The sequence below is a fragment of the Kryptolebias marmoratus genome, linkage group LG6 (assembly GCF_001649575.2).
Source record: "Kryptolebias marmoratus isolate JLee-2015 linkage group LG6, ASM164957v2, whole genome shotgun sequence".
NCBI lineage: Eukaryota > Metazoa > Chordata > Actinopteri > Cyprinodontiformes > Rivulidae > Kryptolebias > Kryptolebias marmoratus.
The window spans coordinates 18,402,003-18,425,028 of record NC_051435.1 but is presented as its reverse complement, the minus strand read 5'-3'; the positions used below and the strand labels follow the sequence as shown (position 1 = coordinate 18,425,028).

At 40.2% G+C, this 23,026-nt stretch overlaps 2 protein-coding genes across 3 annotated transcripts in view; both read right to left on the bottom strand.

Annotated features, from left to right (window-relative positions):
• Positions 1 to 107: 107 nt before the first annotated feature.
• Positions 108 to 10,504, bottom strand: LOC108232438 (solute carrier family 22 member 4). Its single transcript, XM_017410212.3, has 11 exons — positions 10,060 to 10,504; positions 9,142 to 9,363; positions 8,163 to 8,266; positions 7,182 to 7,336; positions 6,069 to 6,240; positions 5,351 to 5,477; positions 5,169 to 5,269; positions 3,130 to 3,344; positions 2,555 to 2,737; positions 2,077 to 2,212; positions 108 to 1,912 (listed from the first exon to the last, which is right to left on the bottom strand). The coding sequence occupies exons 1-11, from the start codon at positions 10,267 to 10,269 to the stop codon at positions 1,810 to 1,812; spliced, it is 1,728 nt and encodes a 575-aa protein (XP_017265701.1). The 5' UTR covers positions 10,270 to 10,504; the 3' UTR covers positions 108 to 1,809.
• A 4,249-nt stretch (positions 10,505 to 14,753) lies between these two features.
• The window catches only part of znf385b (zinc finger protein 385B), a 71,524-nt gene continuing 63,251 nt past the window's right edge, over positions 14,754 to 23,026 (bottom strand). The window contains exons 7-11 of one of the 2 annotated variants that reach the window (XM_017410378.3): positions 22,773 to 22,944; positions 22,315 to 22,686; positions 21,232 to 21,416; positions 20,172 to 20,267; positions 14,754 to 19,553 (exon numbers count right to left, since the gene is read on the bottom strand). In XM_017410378.3, the coding sequence (XP_017265867.1) occupies positions 19,284 to 19,553; positions 20,172 to 20,267; positions 21,232 to 21,416; positions 22,315 to 22,686; positions 22,773 to 22,944 (1,095 nt within the window). In that variant the 3' untranslated portion in view covers positions 14,754 to 19,283. The remainder of the gene's footprint in view (positions 19,554 to 20,171; positions 20,268 to 21,231; positions 21,417 to 22,314; positions 22,687 to 22,772; positions 22,945 to 23,026) is intronic. The other variant, XM_025004689.2, reaches the window with a different exon arrangement.

Here is a 23,026-nt window from a genome sequence, read left to right as displayed (position 1 = left end):
TAGGAAACAAATATTGTTTTACCACAGTCAAATTTACAATCATTGATGTAATTTATGGTGTGGTAATAGCTGAAAGTCATCTCCACCACATACTCTGATCACTAACTGATCACACAAATTAATTATTGGAGTTAACCCTATCTGTCTGTTAGCAAAATAAACTTACATAATAAGAGAATTTAAAACAAAATGTTGTTGACGGAGCTTTAAATTTGTGTTTGACATTACTATTGCACAAAATAAAGCAGCAATATATGAACACCCAGAAGAACATTTTAACTTTATTTAAGTACCATTAACGGAAGAAACAGTGAAACATAAACAGCCTTAAGAGTGAGGAACATTGAGGTTCTGCATCTGATTGTGTGCCGTTCCTTACAAATAATCCGACTGATGAAGTCTCAGTTTAACTCATAAACATGACAAAATGTAGTAAATTGGCCCTTTTTTTAAAATGCCGTCTGCTATCGAAGGCAAAGGTGGAGTGGTAATGTTTTTACGCATGTCTGTGCATTTATGTGTTTGTGCCATTAGCAAAATAACTCATGAATCACTGAACAGATTATAAAGGAACTTTGAGAAAGTAATCACTGCATGTGTCTTTAACTGATCAATATTTGATGTATTTTTGATTCAACATGGCCACAACAGCAAAGCAGCCTTACCAAACACAAAAATGGCATTTGCAGCATCGGTCCTTCCTGCACGGTGCAGGAAGGACCGGACTAAAATCTGAGAGCAGTGGAGTATTTTTAAATGCTGCTTCCACTTGGCATGCAGTGGTTATAGCTTTGTTCAGTGTGAGGCCCTCCTCAAGCAGTAACCTATCCTTCACAGCCTTCACAGCACTGAGATGAGCCTTAGCAATGAACTGATCTCTAATAAGTTCATTTTCTATAAGTCCAAAACCTTGCGGTGCAGCCACAGCTCTGAGCTGGACGACATATTGGCTCACGGTTTCATTAGCATGTTGCACACGTCTGAATCTGTGTCTGCACCCCAACACATTAACTTTGGGGAGAAAATCTCTTTCAAGTGCCACCATGGTCTCATCAAATGTTGTACCTCGTTCTGGTAGTGTGTAGAACAGACGCTGTCCCTCTGGACCCAAGCAGTGTAATAAAACACTACTTTCATTCAGCCACTCGTCTCCAGTAGCATTTATGACAAGCATGTAACTGTCACATATTATCCGCCACCTTGTAAATGGTATAGGAGGCTGACCAGCGTGATGCAAGAAAGGAGGTGGATTCAGTACTGTAACGCTCATCCTCAACGCCAATTTTGCTGTGGTGGTTGTTGTGAAATAAGACCGTTAAACGCACAAACTTTATTATAGTAACTGAAGATGCCATTACATATGGTGTTGTCCCATATTTTCTGTATCTTACTCTGTTATTATCTTTAACACAGTCTCCTGTTCTACGCTGTCATATTAGCACCCTCTGGTTACAAGAAGTAATAACAGCAACAGAACAGAACATAAATGCATTCACTGTGTAAACCTAAGAACACAACATCCATTTTATTACTTTCTTGAACTATAAGTTAGAAAATCCACGAGAATAGAGACCGACACCTGTTTGGAAGCAAAGATGCTTTTCTATAGACAGACACAATCATTTTTCAAGAACAAATGGCCAGAAGGTTTTCCAGGGGTGCGAGTTGCTTCAAAGCAGGACCAAAATTTCCTGGAAATGTCAAGTAAGGCACTGCTGTCTTCAGTCCACTCTGCTTGACAGCCTCTGTAAAACCTTTGGTTTAGGGCATCTTTTGCTGGTAGTTTTGTTGTCAGTAATTTAAGGAGTCTTAAAAGTGAGTTGTGCAGATGACCTCAACTGTTGTGGACTGTTCTTTAGCTGACTTTTCTTCGTCCTTCAAAGGGGCTTTGGAGCGCCAGGGACACCTGAAACTGTAAGCCAGACGAAGAGAGCTGCATCATCATTCTGAAGACACTTGTGGCAACTAAATTCACAGTCCCCTCAGCTCTATTTAAGTCTTCCTATAAGTCAAGCCGTAACACTGAGAACTCTGTGCCTTTGGCGTGCTGTGAAACAAAAGATCGTTTGGACTCACCTCTGCGTGAGAGACACCTGCTGGATGGTGTCAGGCAGCGGCTGCCTGAACGTCTCTGGCAGGAAGATGCAGAGAAGAACACTGAGAAACGACAGAGCACCCACAATGATCCATGGCAGAAGCGGATAGAAGACAGCTGAAACAAAAACAAGACACGTCATATCAAAAGTTACGCTTTTTTTTAAGTTCATCTGATCCGGGATTTTTGTAAGCTAAATGAGATCAGTAAAAAAAAAAAAAGAACTTTCAAAAGACTAAACTGAATGCAACTTCCTTTGTACACTTTAGCCAGCAGTATTAATCCAATTGTTTTCATTCTTTGCAGCCAAAAAGTTGCAAAATGCAAATTAAAGATAGGATTTAAAGCATTAATGAACTGACTAGAGGAAATCGGACTGACAATTCATACATGTCAGACATTATTTCTTATTCATAATTCAATTTTCACAGGATGATGTATAGATTTAAAGTGTCTCACCCATCTCCAACAGATAGGGGGAAACGGAAGAGCCCATTCTGGAGAACATGGCACAGGATGACATTGCTGTATTTCTGATGACTGTAGGAGACAGCTCTCCAGAATATACGTATAACACACCGACGCCAGCCAGCACACCGAATTTACCCAGCAACACCAGAGCCATGGTGATAGCTGGATGACCTGCAGGAAAAACAGGTTAATTTGTTTGGTTATTAAAGGTTTTATGTTCAGCAACTCCAACAGTGTTTACAAGGATGTGCAAAATAGGCCAATTTCTTGGTTTTGTTTTATTTTTTAATGTAAAAATAATATAGGAACTATTTTCAGTCAAAAAAAAGGGGTTGGTATTTGCTTTGCATATTTATTTTTTTTGTAGACTAGTCATTTTTCCAAAATGCTGTGTCTGCTCTGACTAGTGTGTACTTATTTTTCCAAATCTTTAGCAGATATTAAGAATTTGTTGGCAAAAACCCCAGGCATAAAGTGATGTTTTACAGAGACTTTAATGGATGGATGTATAAAAATAAAAATAAAAAACTTGTTGAGAGTAAAATCTTACTGCTCATACTCACTGTCTATGGTGAACTGCATAAAGAGGAGCGCTAGTGACCCCAGCAGGGCAAAGCTGATAAATGAAAGGCGCCGAGGGAAGTTCCGTGTGGCCAGCCAGCTGGCAAAGTAACCTGGGAGCTCAACAGCCGTCAGCAGGATGTAGTTCAGAAAAGGGTTGCCATAGATGGTGGACATATTGAATGACAGTCCAAAGTAGCTGATGCTGTTAGAAATCCTGAAACAACAGGAGAAACAGACTTAAAATTGAAATGTATGTAGGAATTAGCAAGCACTGTGTTGGAAAGGAAGTACATTTGATAGAATGCTTTAATCTTGTAGCAATGACAGAGTTGCCTAGAGGGGTGTGAGGAGGAGAAATGACCTGTCTAATATGAATCTGACCAGTGTTTGGTTGTTGAACTTCTGTGTTAGTAATGGGTTGTCCTCCCTGAGTCAGGTGTTGATGATTAAAAGTTTAGTCATGTCACCAGACCTGCAGCAGTATGGACACTAGGGGTCAAGGTCCTGCCCCAGGATCTCACTTAACCAAATGTTGTAGAGAAGAAAAGCTTGTTGTAGGATCTGGTTGTCTGGTTGTCTCTTGGTGAAACCAGAAGAAAGCCATTAAGCTAAAGAAAGAAGCCTGGGAGCGGTTTACCTGTAGGATGTTTTTCTTTTTGGTACAAGGGAGTGGTACCAATCTGCTAAAGGGGCTGCAACTTTGGCAGTGGCTGAACTTAAAACCTGAGTGTTAAATTAATTCAAGAAGGCCATGGAGAGGGAGTTTTGGATGGTCTTAAGGAAATAAATGTAATCAATTCAGCAATAGAAAAAGGGAAGCAGAATGAGTTTGGTTTAAGTGGAGAAGTTTGGAACTGGATTGTGAACAAGCACATTGAGGATCTCCTAGGTCCGCTGAAGATGCAGAGTCTGAAGACTGGAAAAGACTCACCCATCACCAAGACAGGGGATGCTAAATTTGGGAAAAAAATCTCCCTGATGGTATAACACCTTGGCCAGACTGAGATGCTGAATGTGGCAGTGCTATGATGGTGGTAGTCACATAATTTTAAAAAGAGGTAGGGGCTCTGTATTCACACTGCTCAGTGTACCAGGGAAAATTTGCTCCAGGAGTTTGGAAAGAGGGCTTCAGCTGACTGTCAAACCTTGGATACAGGAGGAGCAGTGTGGTTTTCATCCAAGTCCTGGAACAGTGGTCGGGATCTTCACACTTACAGAGGTGCTGTGGGGGTCATGAAAGTTTGGCCTTCCAGCTTTCATGCGTTTTGTGGACCTGAAAAAAGCTTACAACAATGCTCCCAGAGGGATTTTGTGGGGGGTCCTGTAGGAGTTAGCGCTACCAAGATTGCTGTTGCTGGTTCTTCAGTCCCTCTATGACCAAAGCAAGAGTTGTGTCCACATCCTTGTCGTAAGGTCATGCGAAGGACTAAACCATGCTTTCCTCTTGGTCCTGATCCTGTGAGTGGAGTTCATTCACTCTCTTAAGGTGCAATTATAGAGAAAAGGTTGTCTCGTTTGAGAATGTCAAGGTTGCATCTTTAATGTTATTTTCTTGGCATCTTCAAGCCATGACCTTTGGCATGCACTATTTAGAATCACTGGTTAACATTCAAGACTTTTTGACTGTGGGTGTAAACTGAATCCATTTGTCCATTTCTCAGTCTGTCCCACTGTTGTTCAGAGAAAATCCACTCATGTTCAGGGAAAACAGGCAAACTCCACACAAGAAGGCTGCCATTAGGGTTTGCAATAAGCACTTGCAGCACAGTGTAATCATAAAATCTATTCATAAATCATAAATTGTAGAAGGAGCTGGAGTTTTATGGTTGATATTCTAAAGATTATAAGGTTATAAGCTTGGGTTAATTCCCTAATTGCTAAAAGAATGTTTGTTGATTGTTTCAGACCAAAGAAAAAAGATAACTGGTCATTATTGTCTCCAATAGAGTTAATACTGTGTCTTGATCAAGGACAATCAAAATGACTAAGGACAAATAAAGTTTAACAAGAATTTGTGTTAAAAAATACTTAAACTCACCAAATAAGCCAGAGCTTTATTGTAATACGTCGAATGTTTGCCGTCTTCAGCAGATCCAGGAAATTGAGGGACTGTTCCTCCTGGCTTTCTGTTTTTTCAGTCTGAAAAGAGACAAACATTTCAATGCAGTGACCACAGTTTGGGTTTATTCTGCAGCCCGAACGTGAGGAAAAAGTTTTTACTTTGGCAGTGGGGAAAATGACTTGTGGAGCTTCTACTCGGTTCTCCAGAGCTGCTGACCTCAGCACAAGGTCTGCCTCCTGCCAACGGCCCCGAGACACCAGCCAGCGAGGAGACTCTGGAATCATCCTGGTGGACAGTCAGACACAAATATGTAGATCTGGGCAAGAAATGGTCTGAACACTATCAGAAAACAATAAATTAAAATACTGTATTCTCTATTCAGTACATGTGTGCACAGGAACATGTCCAAACAAAACATAAAGTCACTCTTTCAACACAATGGAGGTTTCTTCAGTGAAATGAGGAGGTCTTGTGTTTTCTTCTGTCTTGGCAATTACAGGGCTCACAGGAGGAAATCTAAATGTTTTGTTGCAATGTTATCTTTCAGGAACTAGAGCTTGGCTGAGTTTGATTTAGATTGTGCTCAGTCGTGTTACAAATGAAAAATGAGTCATGAGTTAAATGTGTTTATGGGGAAAATCTTGTGTCTTTTATCAGATGCTACTGTTTATTTCTTCAGACAGTCGTTTTATCTGTGTGAAAATTACTCCAAAGAGAATCTGTTTATTCAACATTGTCCCACAATTTTAGCTTTAGAGTAAGAGTCGTTTTACAGTTGAATAATTTCCTCTACTAATTGGATGATACAGTGTATTTCATTTCACTATTTAAGCAAAGCTAAGAAAAAATCACGAGCTGCAGAGAATCTCATCCTACCACCAGAGGGGGATGCAAGCCAAGCCAGGCGTGGCCATCATCAGCGACAGGTGCCTCCAGCTCCTCACCACGTATGCAGTGGCAGGGAGCAGCATCATCGACACCACATAGACAAAATTAAGGCACAGGCTGCAGAAAAGGATTCTGGTGGAGCCCACGAGGATCTCTGAGCCTGCGGAGAAAACACCTCATTTACAGAAAGTCAAGCAATTATACAAAATGCCCTTAAAATGCTGTGTAAGTACAAAATACATCATCTATGTTAAAGAAAACTTCAGACCTTTTGAAGTGAACTTATGAAAAGCTCTGAACAATTGTTGTTTTTTTTAATCTGTTGTCAATAGTTCTTAGAATGACCTCTGATGACAGAAAAAGAGTCTAATTCTGACAGGAATGCAGCTCTCTTAAAACAACTCCAATCTCATAAATGTCATTATGGTTCATGTGAAAGCTATTTTATAAACTCTGCTGTTAATATATCGTCATTACGGCCAAAAATGCACGGCAAGTTTGCTTCAGGCTGCATCAAAGAGTCAGAGCTAGCTCCTGCAGCTGTTTGCATATGCAAATTAACATAATTATTGTTAATCTTACTTCTTCATATATTCTTTTCGACACTTTAGGAAATCTTTGTATGAACCTTTATATTTGTTGTTGCTGTTAAACCTGTTTATCCCTTTTCGGGACAATAAAAGCTGTTTCCATTCTATTCTATTCTTAAAATTCAATAGAAATAACAGCATAATGCAAGGTTTCCATGAACCACTATGCATTTTTTTAATACGTCAGCAATTCATTTTAGATATAGTCACTTTTAGATTAGCTGTTGGTTTGTCAGTCCAGTCAGAAAAAACATTTTTCCAAACTGAGGCCGTTCAAAGCACTAGGTAATATATTAAATGTTCATTACTTTTCCATATAAAGCCTCTTTAAACAATCTGAACTTTCCCTTTATTGAAATGTTGGCAGGCTGACACAGAATATAACACAGGAACGCACTGTCAGTGTCCTCATTTATGTAAACAAGGTGGCATTCTGTCTTCAGATAAGGCAAATTAAAATGAAAAAAAGAAAAGAGAGAAAAGGAGGATAACAATCCACAAAAAAACGTACCGAGTACAAAACTAGCTATGTAGCAGGTGATCTGACCCAAGCCCAGCAAGAAGAAGAGCAAAGTGAAGACAGACCAGGACGGAGCGAAAGCCAGTGCACTGCTGAAGACGGTGAGGACAGCAACAGAGCCGAACAGGACAGGCTTCCTGCCGAACCTGCCACACAAACACAAGGGAGCAGTCAGCAACACCGTGGTGAGAAAAAGGAATGAAACTCTCAGTCACTTGAGGGTAACACAAATCAGAACATAACAAGAATTCAAGTGTGAGCATATCTATAAAGGGAGAATTTTGGACAATTTGTTGGTCTGTAGCATTCGTGTGTGTTTTATCTGAGACATCACCAGAGGGATACAAGATCCTTTTTTTGTCTGCCCATCAATCTGGAGTCTTTGTACAGTAAGAAGGATAATTCAGTAATGGAAAAAAGATGGGGGAAAGACTAGTCTTCCCAGGATTGGGTGACCCAGCAGGTGTTCACCCTGAGGTCAGACTGTACAATGCATATAGAAATAAAAATATAATAAACAAAAGCTACATTTCAGACTCTACAGGCTTTAGTTAATGTGATAAATGTTAATGTTAATTACAGGGAAAATCATAAAAAGACTGAATAATTGGCTGCATATAGCTTAGGTTTGCAAATTTGCATCTTAACAAACCAGAAGGCTTGTTAAACCTTATATTTGGAACCAATGGACATGTTTGGCCATAATGCACAGTGCTTTGCTTGGTAAAACTAAAATATGATATGATCACAACAGCAATCAAGCCCAGTAGTGGAGGGTTGATAATTGGGTTTATTTTGGGGCCTGTGGGGCTCATTCCAGCCTTTGGGTTACCCCGAATGCTTCCTCCATAAACCAAATTATTCTAGAGCCAAAAATGAGACCACCTGTCCTACAGCTAAAGATTGCATAGATTATATATCTTTCAGGTTTGGTCCAGATGCTTCCTTTTTTATTTTTTCTGTGTTAAGTACCGGTCAGAGAGTTGTCCAGAGATGAAGCATCCACAAAGCCCTCCAAGGAAGTAGACAAAAGAAGTCAGAGGCTGTTTCCACTGCTCACTGCACACCAGGTCAAACTGAAAGACAAATGTGAATATTTACATTAAATCAATAATAATATAACAAACAGAAAGTACAAAAAAAAAGGCACTGGTAAATTCACTGAACCAGGCAAATCCCATTGAGATCCCAGATCTCGTTTTTAAGGGAGGTCTGGGCCTGAAGACAGCCTAACATGCATGCTTTTAGACTGTGGGAGGAAACCAGAGTGCTCAGAGAAAATGAGGAGAAAATGCAAACTCCACACAGAAAGACCCCAGGTCCAACATGGTGCTTGAACCAAGCTGTAAGGCAACAGCGCAGACCAATAATCCATCGTGCTGCCAAAATACATCTGCATTTGATTTATCTGAAAGTTTCCACTCAGCCCCTGTATTCCCTCACCCTTTTGAGCCTGGACCTCCAAGGTTCCTGCTCTCTCAGTCTAATTCTTCAGTATCTGCAAGATATTCTTTAGGTGGTGGTAGTCAACATCCAGTTCTGAGCCTGGTTCTCCTAACTTCATAAACTCCCTTTCACACCAGCTTTTCTGTCCAGGCTACAGGTTTTTGCTTCCTCCACGTTGCCAGGTTGGGTTTATGTCACCCAGACGAGGAAAGCCATTTTCTGCCTGTTGATTTCCTTCTTAATATTCTGCAAGAATATCTAAAAATATTTAAGCCATCTCTGTACCACAGTAACCAATGAGCTGAGCTGTAACCCAGATCCAGTCATTTCCAGTCTGCCAAGGTTGATTCCTGCAGTTTTTGAGGCAAGTCAATGATTGGTGGACTCAGAGGGATGTCACAGAAGGATTTTATGCGTAATTTAATCTGAGCAGACTGTTTTTTTTTGTTTTTTTTTTGCTAAATAGTCTAAACAGTAACAAACTCCACATTGACAGTAACATTACCTCAGTGACTACAGTAGACTGGAAGTACTCAGTGCTGTAGGTCCATCCATCTTCACATGCTTCCTGCTTCAGGGTGGATATCAGGACCTCTGGACTGGATCCCAGCAGCACAGATTGGTTCTGAATCCAGTTCGGGCCCGGTCTGGCTCCCATCGCAGACAGATTCTTCACCTGGTCGAGCTCAAACCGGCTGCAGCTGCTTCTTCCCAGCTGCCCGGCCACCTGAACAGGAAACAGAGTCGTTATGTCCCCCTGCTTTTACTTCAGCTGAGGACAAGAGGACAGTACCTCAGCAGGCCATATAAGATCAGACTGGAACAGTTCTACCTGACACAAAACCTGTTCCAATTTATCAAAGGTTTCACAGAATTTATTGTTAAACAGATGCGACACAAATAAATCCAAAAATACTGAAACTTGAAGGTTTGTGGTATACAAATGCTTGAGTAAAACAAGAATGGCTTAAATTAGTATAGTTGGTATTTGAGTATTTTCGGCTAAAAGATCTAAACAATCTACAACAGTATGCCATCGCTTTCACTTAGTACAGTGAAGAAAAGGTTTGACACATTTGGCTGCTGAGCTTTTAAATTAACATTTTATTATCTTATCTTTGGATTTCTCCTGAAGAAAATGCTTGAGATGTTTGTCAGACTTTAGTAGCAGTTTTGTGTTTCCACCACTTCATCAGATATGAACTAAGCGGTCCAACAAACCAAATACTTTCGCTGCTTTAATTGTGACTCAAACCCTAATGAGGAAATAAGTGACCTAAGAAATTTACAAGTTGAAAAGTTATCAAAACTTTCATTACAAAAACAAAAGCAATCTTAACTAGACACAAATGATTAAAAACTGTGCTGTCTGCTCATTAATCTGATTCAGAATCACTCGGCTTCACGCGGCTCCAGTTCTGACCTGTACTGGGATGCTGGCCTGGATCCACTCCTGGCTCAGGTTACTTTGGACGGGGATGTGACAGTGGTGTGGAGGGGTAGCCAGCAGGAAGATGACCGACAGGAGGTTGCTTCCAGCTGGAACGCAGGTGGCACAAAGCACAAAGAAGACCTTCCTCTGAAACGGACCCCAGCTGCCCAGAAACGACACGGTCTCCTCGTAATCCTGCATTTTTAGTGGGCTTCAGATTTGCTCTGTTGAGTTCTGCTTTGCTGAGGCTAAAGTTAAAACTTTAATTTAGTATCACAAAGGAACAAGAGACTGTTTATGCTATAAATGCTTGAAGGAAACCTGTCTGAAAACTGAAAACAACCTCAGTATTACACCTAAATTAACCTGCCACAATGATTGTTGTTACAAAAGCTATAAATTTCACCCAATATCTGCCCCGTCAAGATGGCTTCAGTATAATTTGTCTGTCTGCAGATAAATACAAGCAGCGTCTGTCGGCAGCTCCACACCTCATTTATTCCCGCCAGAACTCCACCTCTCCTCCTCCCACTCACATGTCCTCCTCTCCTAAAGTTATATTGTATTAGTTTCAATATAAACTACAGAACCAGAGTGCAAACAGTACAACAGGGCACGAGCTGACCTACATGTAGCAAATGGGAAGTTCAATCTTCAGATTAAACTTACCATTTATCAGAACACCACATTAAATCGTTCATCACAGGGAACTCTTTATCTTAATGTTTACACCGGACAAGGAGGAAACCAAATGTTGTCTTTACGGTTTTATTATCAACATAAAACTAAATCAAGAAATAGAATCAACAATAAACAATTAAGACGACGCAACAAATATAAGGCTAACACTAAGAGTTTAGAGAATATCTTTGTGAGAAATGACTATTAAGTAATTACTTTGAGGTTTTATCAAGATAAAACAGCAACAAGTAATACTTTTATAACCTAAGGTGAAAGTAGCAATTATTAGTTTATCTAAACCAAAAGAACTCTTTGAACAAAATGTTTGGATTTTAGGGTTATTGTTTTCGGTTTCTTATTCGTGCAAGAATCTGGGATAGTTTAACATACATATTTTGGTAAATAGATCACTTTGATGAAACATCAGATTAGATTAGTAGATGTTATTGATCAATTTGCATAAAATTAAATAGCCAACCCCAAAATGGCTTCTTTTATCTTTCTCATCACACAGATTCATAGGTGCGAAGCTGCGAAGGGACCAGTCGCCTCTTCGTCGTCGAGGAACTTGGAGGCTGCTCAGGCCTTGACAGATCCACAACAAGGAGGCAGGTTAAGGCCTAGAGCCCATTGAGGGTCAGAGGTCAACGTTCTGTCAAAGTCACCTGAGGTTGGGGTGATGTTTGAGAGGGTCAGCGAGGAGTCAGGAGACAGGCAACACGCAAACTGGAGCAATTCTTTCCTAACAGTATGAAAAGTTATTTCTCAACTTAAGTATCTCTTCACAGTTTTCTCTTTCTTTATTTTTTGTCTGCTGGACTTAAAACACTGAGCACAAAAAATAAATAAATCTCAGGTTGCGAAACAAAAGCAGCGAAACAAGGGGAAGAAGGAAGGTCCTCACACGACAAACACAAAAAGGGCATACAAAACGAAGTGACTGCAAAATGAACTGCATTGCAATCACCCGCCAAGGCTTTCTCTTCCGTTTGTTATCAGACTTTAGTTGATAACAACAAGAACATTCAGACCTTGGGGGTGAGCAGAAAGGCTTTATCTCACTGTGTCTGAAGACTTTTTCACTCAGACCTCAGTGCAGTTTCCCTGTAAGACAAAAGAGAAAAAGGTTTGTTCAAACACTTGAATAATTTCTCATAAACATTTTATTTTAACAATGAATCATGGTTTTCGTCACAAGCCTTAGGAAAGCATGTAAACATTCTGTGATTACCTGATTCAAAAATCAAGATTCACTCAGGTCAGAATGAACTTCAGAGAACAGTTTCTGAAAGATGACAATAGGTCAGAGGTCATGACGTAGTGGTGCCTTTTCACGGCACATACAATATGTTGCTTTTGCACACTTTCTAACACTGCAGTGGCAAACTACTCCTTGAAGGAATGCATATCACTCGTCGCCTTTTAATGCCAAAGTTTCAAACAAAAATCTTGCTCTCGATCTGTTAGCGCTCCGAATATGTGATAGGGAAGACTCTCCACTGCTACCACACTCACTTTACGTTTTGGTAAAAAAGAAACTGTTTGATTCATCTCCTGCTTATCCCAGAACATTCTGACCGCTATTTTTTTTTAAAGTTTTGATTAGAATATTCATACATTATGAATTAGGGGCCGAAACTAATTTGGCTTTGATGAAGTTCAAAACACAAGTCTTTGGTTAATATTTTTACCAGCAATTAAATAAATCTTTTTTCATCTGTTACAAAAAATGGGACTGTGGTTCTGCTGAAAATAAATGCCGGTGACTGTTGTTATCTGGCCTTCTTAGGAAAATAATATCCTAGCTCAAGAACAAAAACACAACAAATATGGTTTAATGTGACTCCAACGGTAATCCATTTTCCTGTTTGTGTACAAACATCCTGCAGAAGGTCGGTTATTGTGTGTCTGATTTTTTTTTTACTTTTACGTTTGTGGCATCTGAGTGAGACGTCACTGGACTCATTTGGTTATCGTTTAACTGAACTTGTAATTTCTTTCCAAGGGGCATGAAAAGCTGAGTGTGAGTAAATGATCAAACCAGCAAAAAGCTTCTAGTCCAGTCCAGTTTTCTGCCCAGCCTCGGCAGGACCAGTTTCATCAGGTCGGGGCAGTGTCCTTAAAGGTGCTTTAGATCAGAAGATGTTAATTCAATTCAGTTCAGTTTATTTCAGGTTATTATAGCGCTAAGTCACAACAAAAGTAATTTTGGGGCTCTGAACAAAAGCATTCACATTCATTATAAAAAGCCAATTTGTACAAAGGATCTATCTGAGGAAGCCAGCAGATTGCACTGAATCTTCACCTCATCACAGTCTCCCATCCTGAGCAGCACATAGGCAACAGTGGAAAGAAAAAATAAACTCCCTTTTAACAGGAAGACACCTCCAGCAGAACCAGAACCAGAACCGGGCTCAGGTTGAGCAGCCATCTGCTTCGACCGGCTGGGGCTTGAGAGGAAAGTAAAGAGATACAAACACAGAATAACACAGACAAACACAGAATGTTACAATGTTGTTAAAAACAAAAGCACAAAACTTGCAGCTTAAACTAACTTGAAGTTGTATTTTTAGTTTATCTGACCCTTATAAAGTTATCTTTTGATACAGTACAAAGTTGTTCGGATGGTTCTTTTCAGAAGCCCAGTCTGCAGAGTCTAGAATAAAGGGGAGGAGCAGCTTCTCATCAGGGCTCGCTGCATTTTCCTCCCAAGGTCAAGTGTGCAACATGTTGTCAATCCATCACTCTGATTCTGTGAAACAGACCCTGGTGAGAAAAATAAACTGTCTAGGAATAACCTAGCTGAAAAGCAGTGGAAAATGGAGCTGTTTGTAAACAGCAAAGCAGCTACTCTTTGCATCATCATGATCTTCCAAACGACCTGTGGAGGGCTGCTGAAACCGGCTGTCACAGCCACCAGTCTGTGCCTTCATGTCAACGTCAGTTCAGTAACCATTACATTATTTGGGGACTCGCCGAGGGTTAATTTTTGACATTCGTGGTGAAGTTAATGGATAAAGAACCAAGTTGCTGAACACAGAAAAGGGACAGGATATATTCAAAACTGAGATCAGACATTGGTTGTCGTTAAACTTACCAGACAGGAGGCAGGCAAAGAGACTAAAACACAACAAGAGCCTTACCATCTACAGACAGATAAAACAAGTACTGAAACCAGTCAGGAATCAAAAACGCTACAGTCAAACAAAATATCCGAACAGGAAGAAGCCGAGGTACAATCTGACAACTGGGCAGTGAATCACAGAGTTACTTGTATTAGTGTTAAGCCTGGAGCAGATGAGGTTTCAAGAGGAAGGGTGACCTTCAGTTTGACAGTATCTACTGCACTTAAGACCTCTTCCTGTTATGATTTCTAAAAATGATTTAGATTCAGGTCTCAAATGCTGATCACAGAGGCAAGGCAGTGCACAGATCAAGTCAAGGTGTATTGCAAAAGCCACAGAGGAGTTAAGAGGGGATACAGGTTAATACTGATCTTAATGAAAGAGTCCACTTGTAGTTAAGATTCACGGGACAATACTTATTGCTTTTCTTCCCTTTTTGCAGGTTCTAAGGGAGACAAGGATTTCAGGGATTAGAGGAATGTAAAAGGAGAGATCAGCGAGGAGGTGGAGAGCGGGTAAACAGGTAAGTTTAAGTTCAAATTGCTGAGTTGATCTGTTTGGTTTAGAAGGAAGGAATGATTGATCTCCATCTGAGGGTTCAGAGCACAGAGTAGTCAAGGAGCCGATCACAAGAGGAGACTTTGGAGGGAAACACAGTTTAAGTTGAGGAATATTTTACAAAAAACTCTGGGAATCACTGAGCCCAAATATCACCATTATCTTAAAAGTTTCAGGCTAAACTGAGTGAAAAATTATACATGTGACTTTTTATTTCAGTTTGTTGAGAAACAAACAGAACAACGTTTCACAAAATAAGTTTGATCATCTTCAGACATGGCTTTTTACTTTATATGCAGGTAAACAAACAAGTCCAGGGCATGATGTACAGGCGTTTTTATTGAAAATCAACAAAATAAAATTACAGAAATAAAGTGGTAACCATACCATGACATGGTCTCAACCTGACAAGCATCTATTTGCATATTTGATTTTCATAACCACCAATATCCTCATAAAAAAAATAAGTTCAAATAAATAAATACTCTGAATACGCTTTGCAATTATATTGTCTAATTTGGTTTAGAGTTCCTTAAAAAAATCTTTTTTTTTAAAATAACCTTTGATTTACAGTAGATAATTTAAAAGATAAAGCTGTCCATCTCTTTATAACACAGCTCAACATGATGTAATAAACTCTGATGCGTTAAAAAAACTAAAAAACAAAAACGGCACCTGCAGGTTCCCAGCGAAGCTCTGTGTGTGTGCAGTAGTTTGGGTGAACTGTTCTAGCACAATATTTTACTGCTTGCATGGCATTTGAGTTCATGGAAGAGAAGCTTTTATTTTGAAAGCAGCAAGATTGCACAACAGGATGAGGCTCATTCAGAAACACATAAAGTCACAATCTCAGTTTAACCCGTGCATCTCTGCTAACTTCACTGCGGTGTTGGAACTGGACCTTGGTATGGAGCCTTTCAGAAATCACTTCTCCAGATAAGTAAATGAAATATTAAAACAAAGCAGCAGCTGATCTGTACATTATTGCATCATGATGACATTATCGGACCGAGGAGGAAGGTTACGTGAACCGAGAGTTTTATTTCTGACAGGTCAAACTGAGTGGAGGTAAATCATAATGAGCATGGATTTGTCCTCTTGGTGCATGTCACATGTTGATGAAAGACATCAGGGGCTAAATAGTGCATAGAGAAACACACAGACACTGAGTGTTTAAATGTGTTTGTTCAATACTGGAAGACTGAGATGCTTCAAGTTGTTCAGGAAGAGGCAGGGAAAACAGGAAACAGCAGGAAAACCAAAGAAAAAAATGCCTGCTTTAAAGATAGTTTCATTGAAAGGTGACGTCATTAATCTAAGAATTTCTGCTCATTTTTTGGTATGTTTTTGACCCAATGTTGACACTGTACGGCACAGCATTCCTTCATATCTCCAAGAGCTTTTTTACATTTATATCATATCTTTTCAGAGAAAGATAAATGTTTATGCAGAAACGTTTTCCTGACAGTATTTATTTGTCAGACTAAAGCTTGAAGATTAATCAATGTTGTGCTCCCTCTATATAAATCCTATATTTACAGCAGGTATGTATTTAAATGGAAAACAACAGGTTCAAATCCAGGTTCAAATAGTCTGAGCAAGCCTTTTTCCACATTATACAGCAGGTTAACATTTTTCCCAAAAGATCTGGAAAGAGTCTCATGCCCATCCATTAATCTGATGAGTTATTGCTCCATTTAGTTGTTGTTCTTGTCTGTATTGTCAGTGCAGACAATCTGAACCTAAGTTAGGGGGTTAAATTGGCCTTTTTTTTTTTCTTCCCAACTAAATTCTGAGCATCTCTGCTTCAGTTTCATACACCTGATTTTCAACACCACGGACTAAAGTGGAAAAGTGCAGCGCCCCTTGCAGGCTTCAGTGTTTATTACGGCGGCATCGTAAAGGTGTTGGATAAAAGAAGCTGCTCACTGATGGGATGTATGACTCCGGTATCAGCATGTATGGCAGTATCAATACAAAAGCTGCTTTCTCACAGAGAAAGAGACGTAAAGAGTTCAGTATTTTTTAAATGGGAATCTATCTATTGAGGAGGGTTATGAACAGATAGTATCTTACCTGTTATAGATAGCTCTTTGAGCAACCTCAGTTTGAAAAAAAAAAAAGTGCTTCATTCTGACTGGAATGACAAGCAAATGGCTAGTCTGAGTGGTCCCGAGACAATACAGGATGGCTAATGATAATTTATGCAAAAGCTGTTTTTTAAAATGTTTACACTGAAGTCAATTTCACATTACAATATTATTTACGTAGAATTTGGTGGTTATTTGCAGCTTCAAATAGCTGCAGCAGCATTTCTTGTTCAGAGTGTTCTTGTTCTATTTCTACTCTAGAAATAGAACATTTTTATCAGAAATAACCATGAGCTACCTACAGCAGGTAAGATACTACCTGTTCATAACCTTTTCACAGAAAAAAAATAAAATTATCTTTTTAAGTGATGAAGGCAGCTATAAAGATGTAGGAAAACAATACTTTGAAATACTTTGAAGGCTTGTTTAAATGTACTGAAATTATTTAAATATTCAACTTCCTTTCATGCAGCAGCCTATAAACATCTCTACAACCAATGGAAAAATTTCTTTTTTCGCTGCAGGTTTATAATTTTGCAGGATTTAAAAAAAAGTTCTGTGTCACCACTCTGATTCACATTTGTAGCTTCATTTTAAATGAGCAAATACAGAGTAACAATGGTTGGAAGAGCAAGCATGTCAAGTTTGAAAACAGCAAAAATACAAAATGTATTTTGAAGCCAACGTCTTGCAGTAAACCTCTGAAATGTTGCTGAAAGCTCGGAGTGACGATATAGACGGAGTTCTGTCATTTATCAGATATGATGAAGAAACATGTACCCGCTCTGAGACATCTAGGTTTAGATTCAGGAAAGAAGTTTAAAAAGAAAGAAGAAACTTCTTGATCATATTTACAGCAGAAAAAGTCAAACCAATTGTTTTCCAAAATCATTAGAGAGTTTGTAATAGTAGTGAATATGCTTTGTTAGAGCATGTAAATAAATTTGAGCTTAAGTAACTGAGATTTTTTAAGTGCAATTATGTTTTTATTGTTATTATTATTATTATAAAATTGACTCTCTGGGAGAAAAGTTTCAGTCTCTGCTCAGGTGCTTTAAACTCAGACAGTTCGGTGACAACAGGAAGATTAATTAACATTCGTTCATCGTAAAACCGGGAGGCGAATCGCTCCAAAATGAGTGTAACAGATAGAAGAAGACAACAAGGACGACATCAGGGACATAAAGGAAACACCAGGTTCAATCAGCAGGCTGTGACAGAATAACAAACTGTCCTGAAGCAGCTGATTTATAAAGTGAGTCCAACATTTATTGCTTCAAATTGTGTCCGACTGGTTGAAGCAGGAATTTAAGCTTATTGATTTTATTTTTTCCGCAGGACGGCCGTTCATAAATCGTCCTGCTTCCTCTTGACTCTCTGAGGTTGTAGGTTTCACTGAGGACAACGAGGTGATAAAGAGTGGTGTTTTGGGGCCCGTTTTTAACATCAGTTACAGTTTATGATTACAACAACCGATGTGAGTTATTTCTTAGCTAAAATGCACGATGACTGGGTTAAAATATTGAACAAATAACATCACCTATCTAAAACTGGCCAGTAATGTGGCATAACATCATACACAATGAGCAGCTGATGTTGCTTTTGTTGTTTTATGTTCCTGTGTTGTGTTTAGAATTTTGTTAAGGCAGATTTTTTAAAAAGTTAATACTCTAGATCTCATTGTAATTGAATTAACTGGAAATTATAGGTCACAATGTTTTTCATCTACAGAAACCAGCACAGTTCAGTTTGGTTGAATCGTAGAGGAGTGGTTATCGACTGCACCTGGGTGTCTTTTAAAGCAGATAATGAACAGTAAACCAGTACATCTGAGTCCTGTTAGCAGTGAGTTCATGTCCAAATTACAACAACAGGAAAAAAAAAAAAAAATACCTACTTCAACTCTCAGCGTTTTTACCCCTTAAGCATATTAGAAACGTGAGCTCAGGGGTGACATGAAGACAGCAGCAGCAGTTTTTGTTCATAACAGACGTTGTTTTAGACATCATCTAGTTTATCTGACATCGTGTTCGAGCTGGTTTGTCCCGTCAGCAGGAGGAAAAACAACTCCGACATCCTTCCTGTTTAACTTTGGACCTGACCTGAGCTGGGGCTCTGGGTCAAGACCTTTTCTGCTCATCTTTATGTGTATTTTTAGTCTTTAAAACAGCAAAAAAATTGGCATCAGTTCACCTTCAGTGTTGCTGTGCTGCTTTCGATTGAATCAAAATTTGTTGAGAAGTTTCTCCTTTTTGTCGGTCTGAGGCTGTCACAAACACTCAGCTGTTTGTTTCTGATCACAAGTTGAATCTGCACCAAACCTTCCTTGAAGTCGGACCCCCGGTATCGACTCAACCAGGAGGATCACAACGACTTCACTGAGCTGCGGGCAGACAGTTCAGGAACCCTTATTGCTTTCTAGATAATGCTCAGTGATTTTTTTTTTACCCCAGGAACTTTTCATGAATGCATAATAGATTTTCTTGTTTTCCTGTTTGTGTTAGAACCTTTTAGGTTCTGGTTCTGTTTGGGTTCAGGTTTCTGGATCATCAAGACTCCACTTCCACTCTCTGTGGAGCCGTCAGGTCAGAAGACGTCTGATCCAGGCAGTCCTCTTGTGTCTCTGTAAAGCCTCGAGTCAGCTGAAGAGGCTGTAGCCATGATAACAGGGCTGATGTCTCCACTGTCCCCGAAGCTCCAACAATCAGTAGGTCAGAGGTCAGAGGTCGCTGGTTCTACTCCCCCGCCGCTCCCAACATCATCAGTAAGGCGAGAAGAGAATGGACCCTTGGCTCGCTCTGATGGGTCCCGGAGCCGGACGCAGGAAGGAGGCGGTGAAGAGGGACGACGACGGCGAGGGGCGAGGATGGAGGGAGATGGTGGGGGTGAGGGGTGAGGAGGTGGGCGAGAGGAGCGGTGAGGAGGAAAGAGAGGAGTGAGGGAGGGAGATGGTGGAAGGGAGGGGGGAGGAAGGAGAAGCAAAAGGAGTGGTGAGAAAGGGGGGCGAGAGGGTGGGCTTCACCAGCTCCTTCTGAGGAAACGAGGAGATGAAACAAAGGAAAGGAAGAGAGGAAAATAAGAAAAAATGGAAACAGGAAAATCAAAAAGAGAGACAAGGAGACAAGTGATAGAAAGCAGATGAAAGGTGACACAAAAAGGGAGGACAAGAGGGTGACAATCAACAAGATTAAAATAAAAAAAGAGGTGGAAGATGAGTCGATGATGGAAGAAAACAAGAAAAGAATAAACAAAAAAGAAGAAAGGGCACAGGAAAACAAGGCAGTTAAGTGAGAAAAGACAAATAGAAGTGATCAACAAGAAAGGAATGAAACAAAGAGGGAAAAAACGGAAAAAAATAAATCAAATATGAGGGACGGTGAGTTAGAGAAGAAAAAACAATAAAAACAGGCAAACGAGAATATGGACATTAGACAGAAAGTGAGGAGAGCAAACAAGGAGACAAGAAGAGAAGAAGAATTTCAAAAAGAAAGCAAAGAACATGAGACAACAGAAACAAAAAAGGAAACAAATAAGAAAGTTAAGCAGAGTATATAAATACAAAATAACAATAGTATAAATAGATTTATGAACACATGGTCTCTTGTTATTGATTTATTGATCTGAGAAGGAGAAAAAAACAAGTTCTCACAGTGAGGGAGCTGCGCTGCTGTTTATTATAAGGGCTGTATTTGGGTTTGCTGGGCTTTCCTGCCACTCGGTCCTTGTGCCTCCTGCTGGAAATGTGCTGCAACACGGAGAAGAAGAACACCGTCAGGCTGAAACCAAGGAGGACTAAAGAGGCAGACAAGAAACAACCAGGGGTCTCATCCAGCTGCTCAAAGGAACCTTAATCTTTAAAGACTTTATGTTGAAATCAACTCACAGTGACAAGAATTCAAAAACTTCGGGAGAAAAGCTCAAGGTTTGTGTGCAGCTTTATTACAATCGAGCTCTGAAAACCTTTCTCAGCTTTAAACCCCATACGTTTGATATTTCGTCACAAACAGAGGAGAAAAAGAAGCATTTTTTTCATCTCAGTAGATATTTTGCTCCACGAGTTCCTAACATGATGATTAATGAATCCGTTCAAAAGTCTCTGAGAGCCTCAACAATGATGAAGTGAATCGATACAAACAGCAGATTCCTGACGCTGCAATCGATTAATAATGTCAACATGTCCAGTGGGGGGAAAAAGTCCTTTCTTTGGTAGAGTTTATTTTATTTTTCACATAATATGCTGAGATGTTAAAGCTTCACTCCAAAGTAAACTGGTGAAACTGTACAACTTGCATGAACAAATCAAAAAGAAAACAAAGCATATGTGCATTTTTTTTAATAAAATGAACTTTAAATAGCAATTAGATGCTGTTTGAGTCAAATTATTTTATAATCTGATATATGAAGACAAAAAGAAGACTAAACAAATGTTTGGGGGGACTTTATGGGTTTGTAAGGCTCTGTTTTTTTAATGTAGTAAATATATTGCAGAATCTACAACATCTAAATGTTTTAAAGATTAAAAAAACTTTTACACATAGCTTAAATGTCACTGCCGGAGATAAATGGTCCCTTCAGCTGAATAATGAAAATCTGAAATGTTACAAAAGTTACACCTGAGTTTAGTATAATAAAACATTTTTGCGTAAACAACCCAGAGAAGAACTCACAGTCACATCATTTGACAGCATCTACCTGTCGTGAGCTCCCACCTGTTTCAGCTGGATCTCCGAGTTGACGTGGACGTCACAGATCTGACAGTGGAAGGTTTTGTTCTGCAGGCCAGAGCCCTTCGGTCCCGAGCTGCTGCCGTTCTTCAGCTTGGCTCCGGGTCGAGGGTAAGCCTTGATCGGCCCCGCGCCGCTGCGGGCCTCCAGCATCGTTTTGTGCTTTGAACCTGAAAAGGAGTTTTTAAAAAAATGTCAAGGATCTCGTCTGTCTTTCCCCTTAGGTCACCGATTTATGCCTTTCATCCAAATACTGCACTTCAATGCACTAAACAGCAGATTGATTGACTTTAGCTCCCTGCGGTTTTCCTCAAATAAACTTTGAATTTTTACATGAATCGTTTTTTCTGAACCTGTCTGGAAGTAAACGCAGGGGTTAGCCACATAAAGCACGTCATTTTCTAACGGTATTTGAAATCTCCACTAAGGACCTGCCACCAATCCTGGAGCCCGTTTTAGGTCTAAAGTTGAAACTTTTTATGCAATTTCTCCTGCAGGATCTCAGTTCAAATGATATTTGAGTTTAATCCAGTGAGGTTTCTTTTAGGTCTACATTAGAAATATTTACCAGAAGTGGACACAGTTGTACTTATAGTACTTTCTTTGATAGTCTAACTGTTTTGCCTTTCCCAGAAACCTTTTTAGTGTTAGAGCCTGACTACGAACATTAAAATCCTGTTTGATTTGGAAACTTTACGGGCGGATTTTTATTTATTTTTTGTCTCGTTCTAAACTTGCACACGCCACAAGTTTCCAGATTTGTAATGTGCGCAAGAGGATATTCTGAGGATTAATGTCCACGAGCAGGCAGTCAGTGAGAAAAGCACCGACTCGTATAATCCCACCAGGAAGCAGATGTGAAAATAGGAGACTGAATGTGGTCCAAAAACTGACTCTGATGCACTTTGAAGCAGAAACATGAATACTTATATCAATAAAGATAATTCAGTGCGGACGGAAAATATTACAGATAACGAGTGCTTTTTGTTCTACATTTAAAACAAAAATCAAATATTCAAAATGTGTGACCCAGTTTGTTTCTGAACCTTCGATGTGATCCGTCCTCACCAGCGTTATGAGCCTCCAGCTGAGACAGAGAGTTCACAGCCACTTTACAGAGAGAGCAGTACAGCAGCTTCTTGGCCTTCTCCTCCTCAGACTCCGCTGAGGGAGCGCCATCCTGGGAGCAGGAGGTCTGCGAGGGAGGAGCAGAGGAGGACGCGCAGGTGACCGGAGCTGGGGGGGAAGATTTTGACGAAGAGGAGGGCGAGGAGGACGAAGACGAGAGGCCTGGAGCTGGCAGAGCGGAGGGGGGGCTGGACGGAGGAGGCTCACTGCCTGCTCTGCTGCAAGAGGAGGAGGAGGAGGAGAGCGGGGAGGTGGAGGAGAAGAGGAAGGGTTTGAGAGGAGGCGAGGGGTCGTTGGGGCTGGATAAGAGTTCTGGAGGGAGGAGCAAATAAAAGAAGGTGAAACTAAAAAAGTCCGTCTGTGGCAGTCAGATCAGAGGTATCTGAGGATGAACCAACCTGAGGGCAGATTGTTGCTGCTGTTGGAGGAGACAGGGTGGGCAGGGCCAGCAGGAACACAGCCGCTCCCATTGGTCTCTGCAGTGACGGACAGCTTGGCTTTGGCCTTGTTCTCCTGAGATTTGAGCTTCTTGGCGTGGCGGCTGCCTCTGTAATGAGCCTCTGCCTGGGACTGAAAATACAGAAAACAAAACATGTTTGAACATCGCCCTTTGATTTTTGTCCTGAGGTTGCTGATGTTATGTTTCCTCATG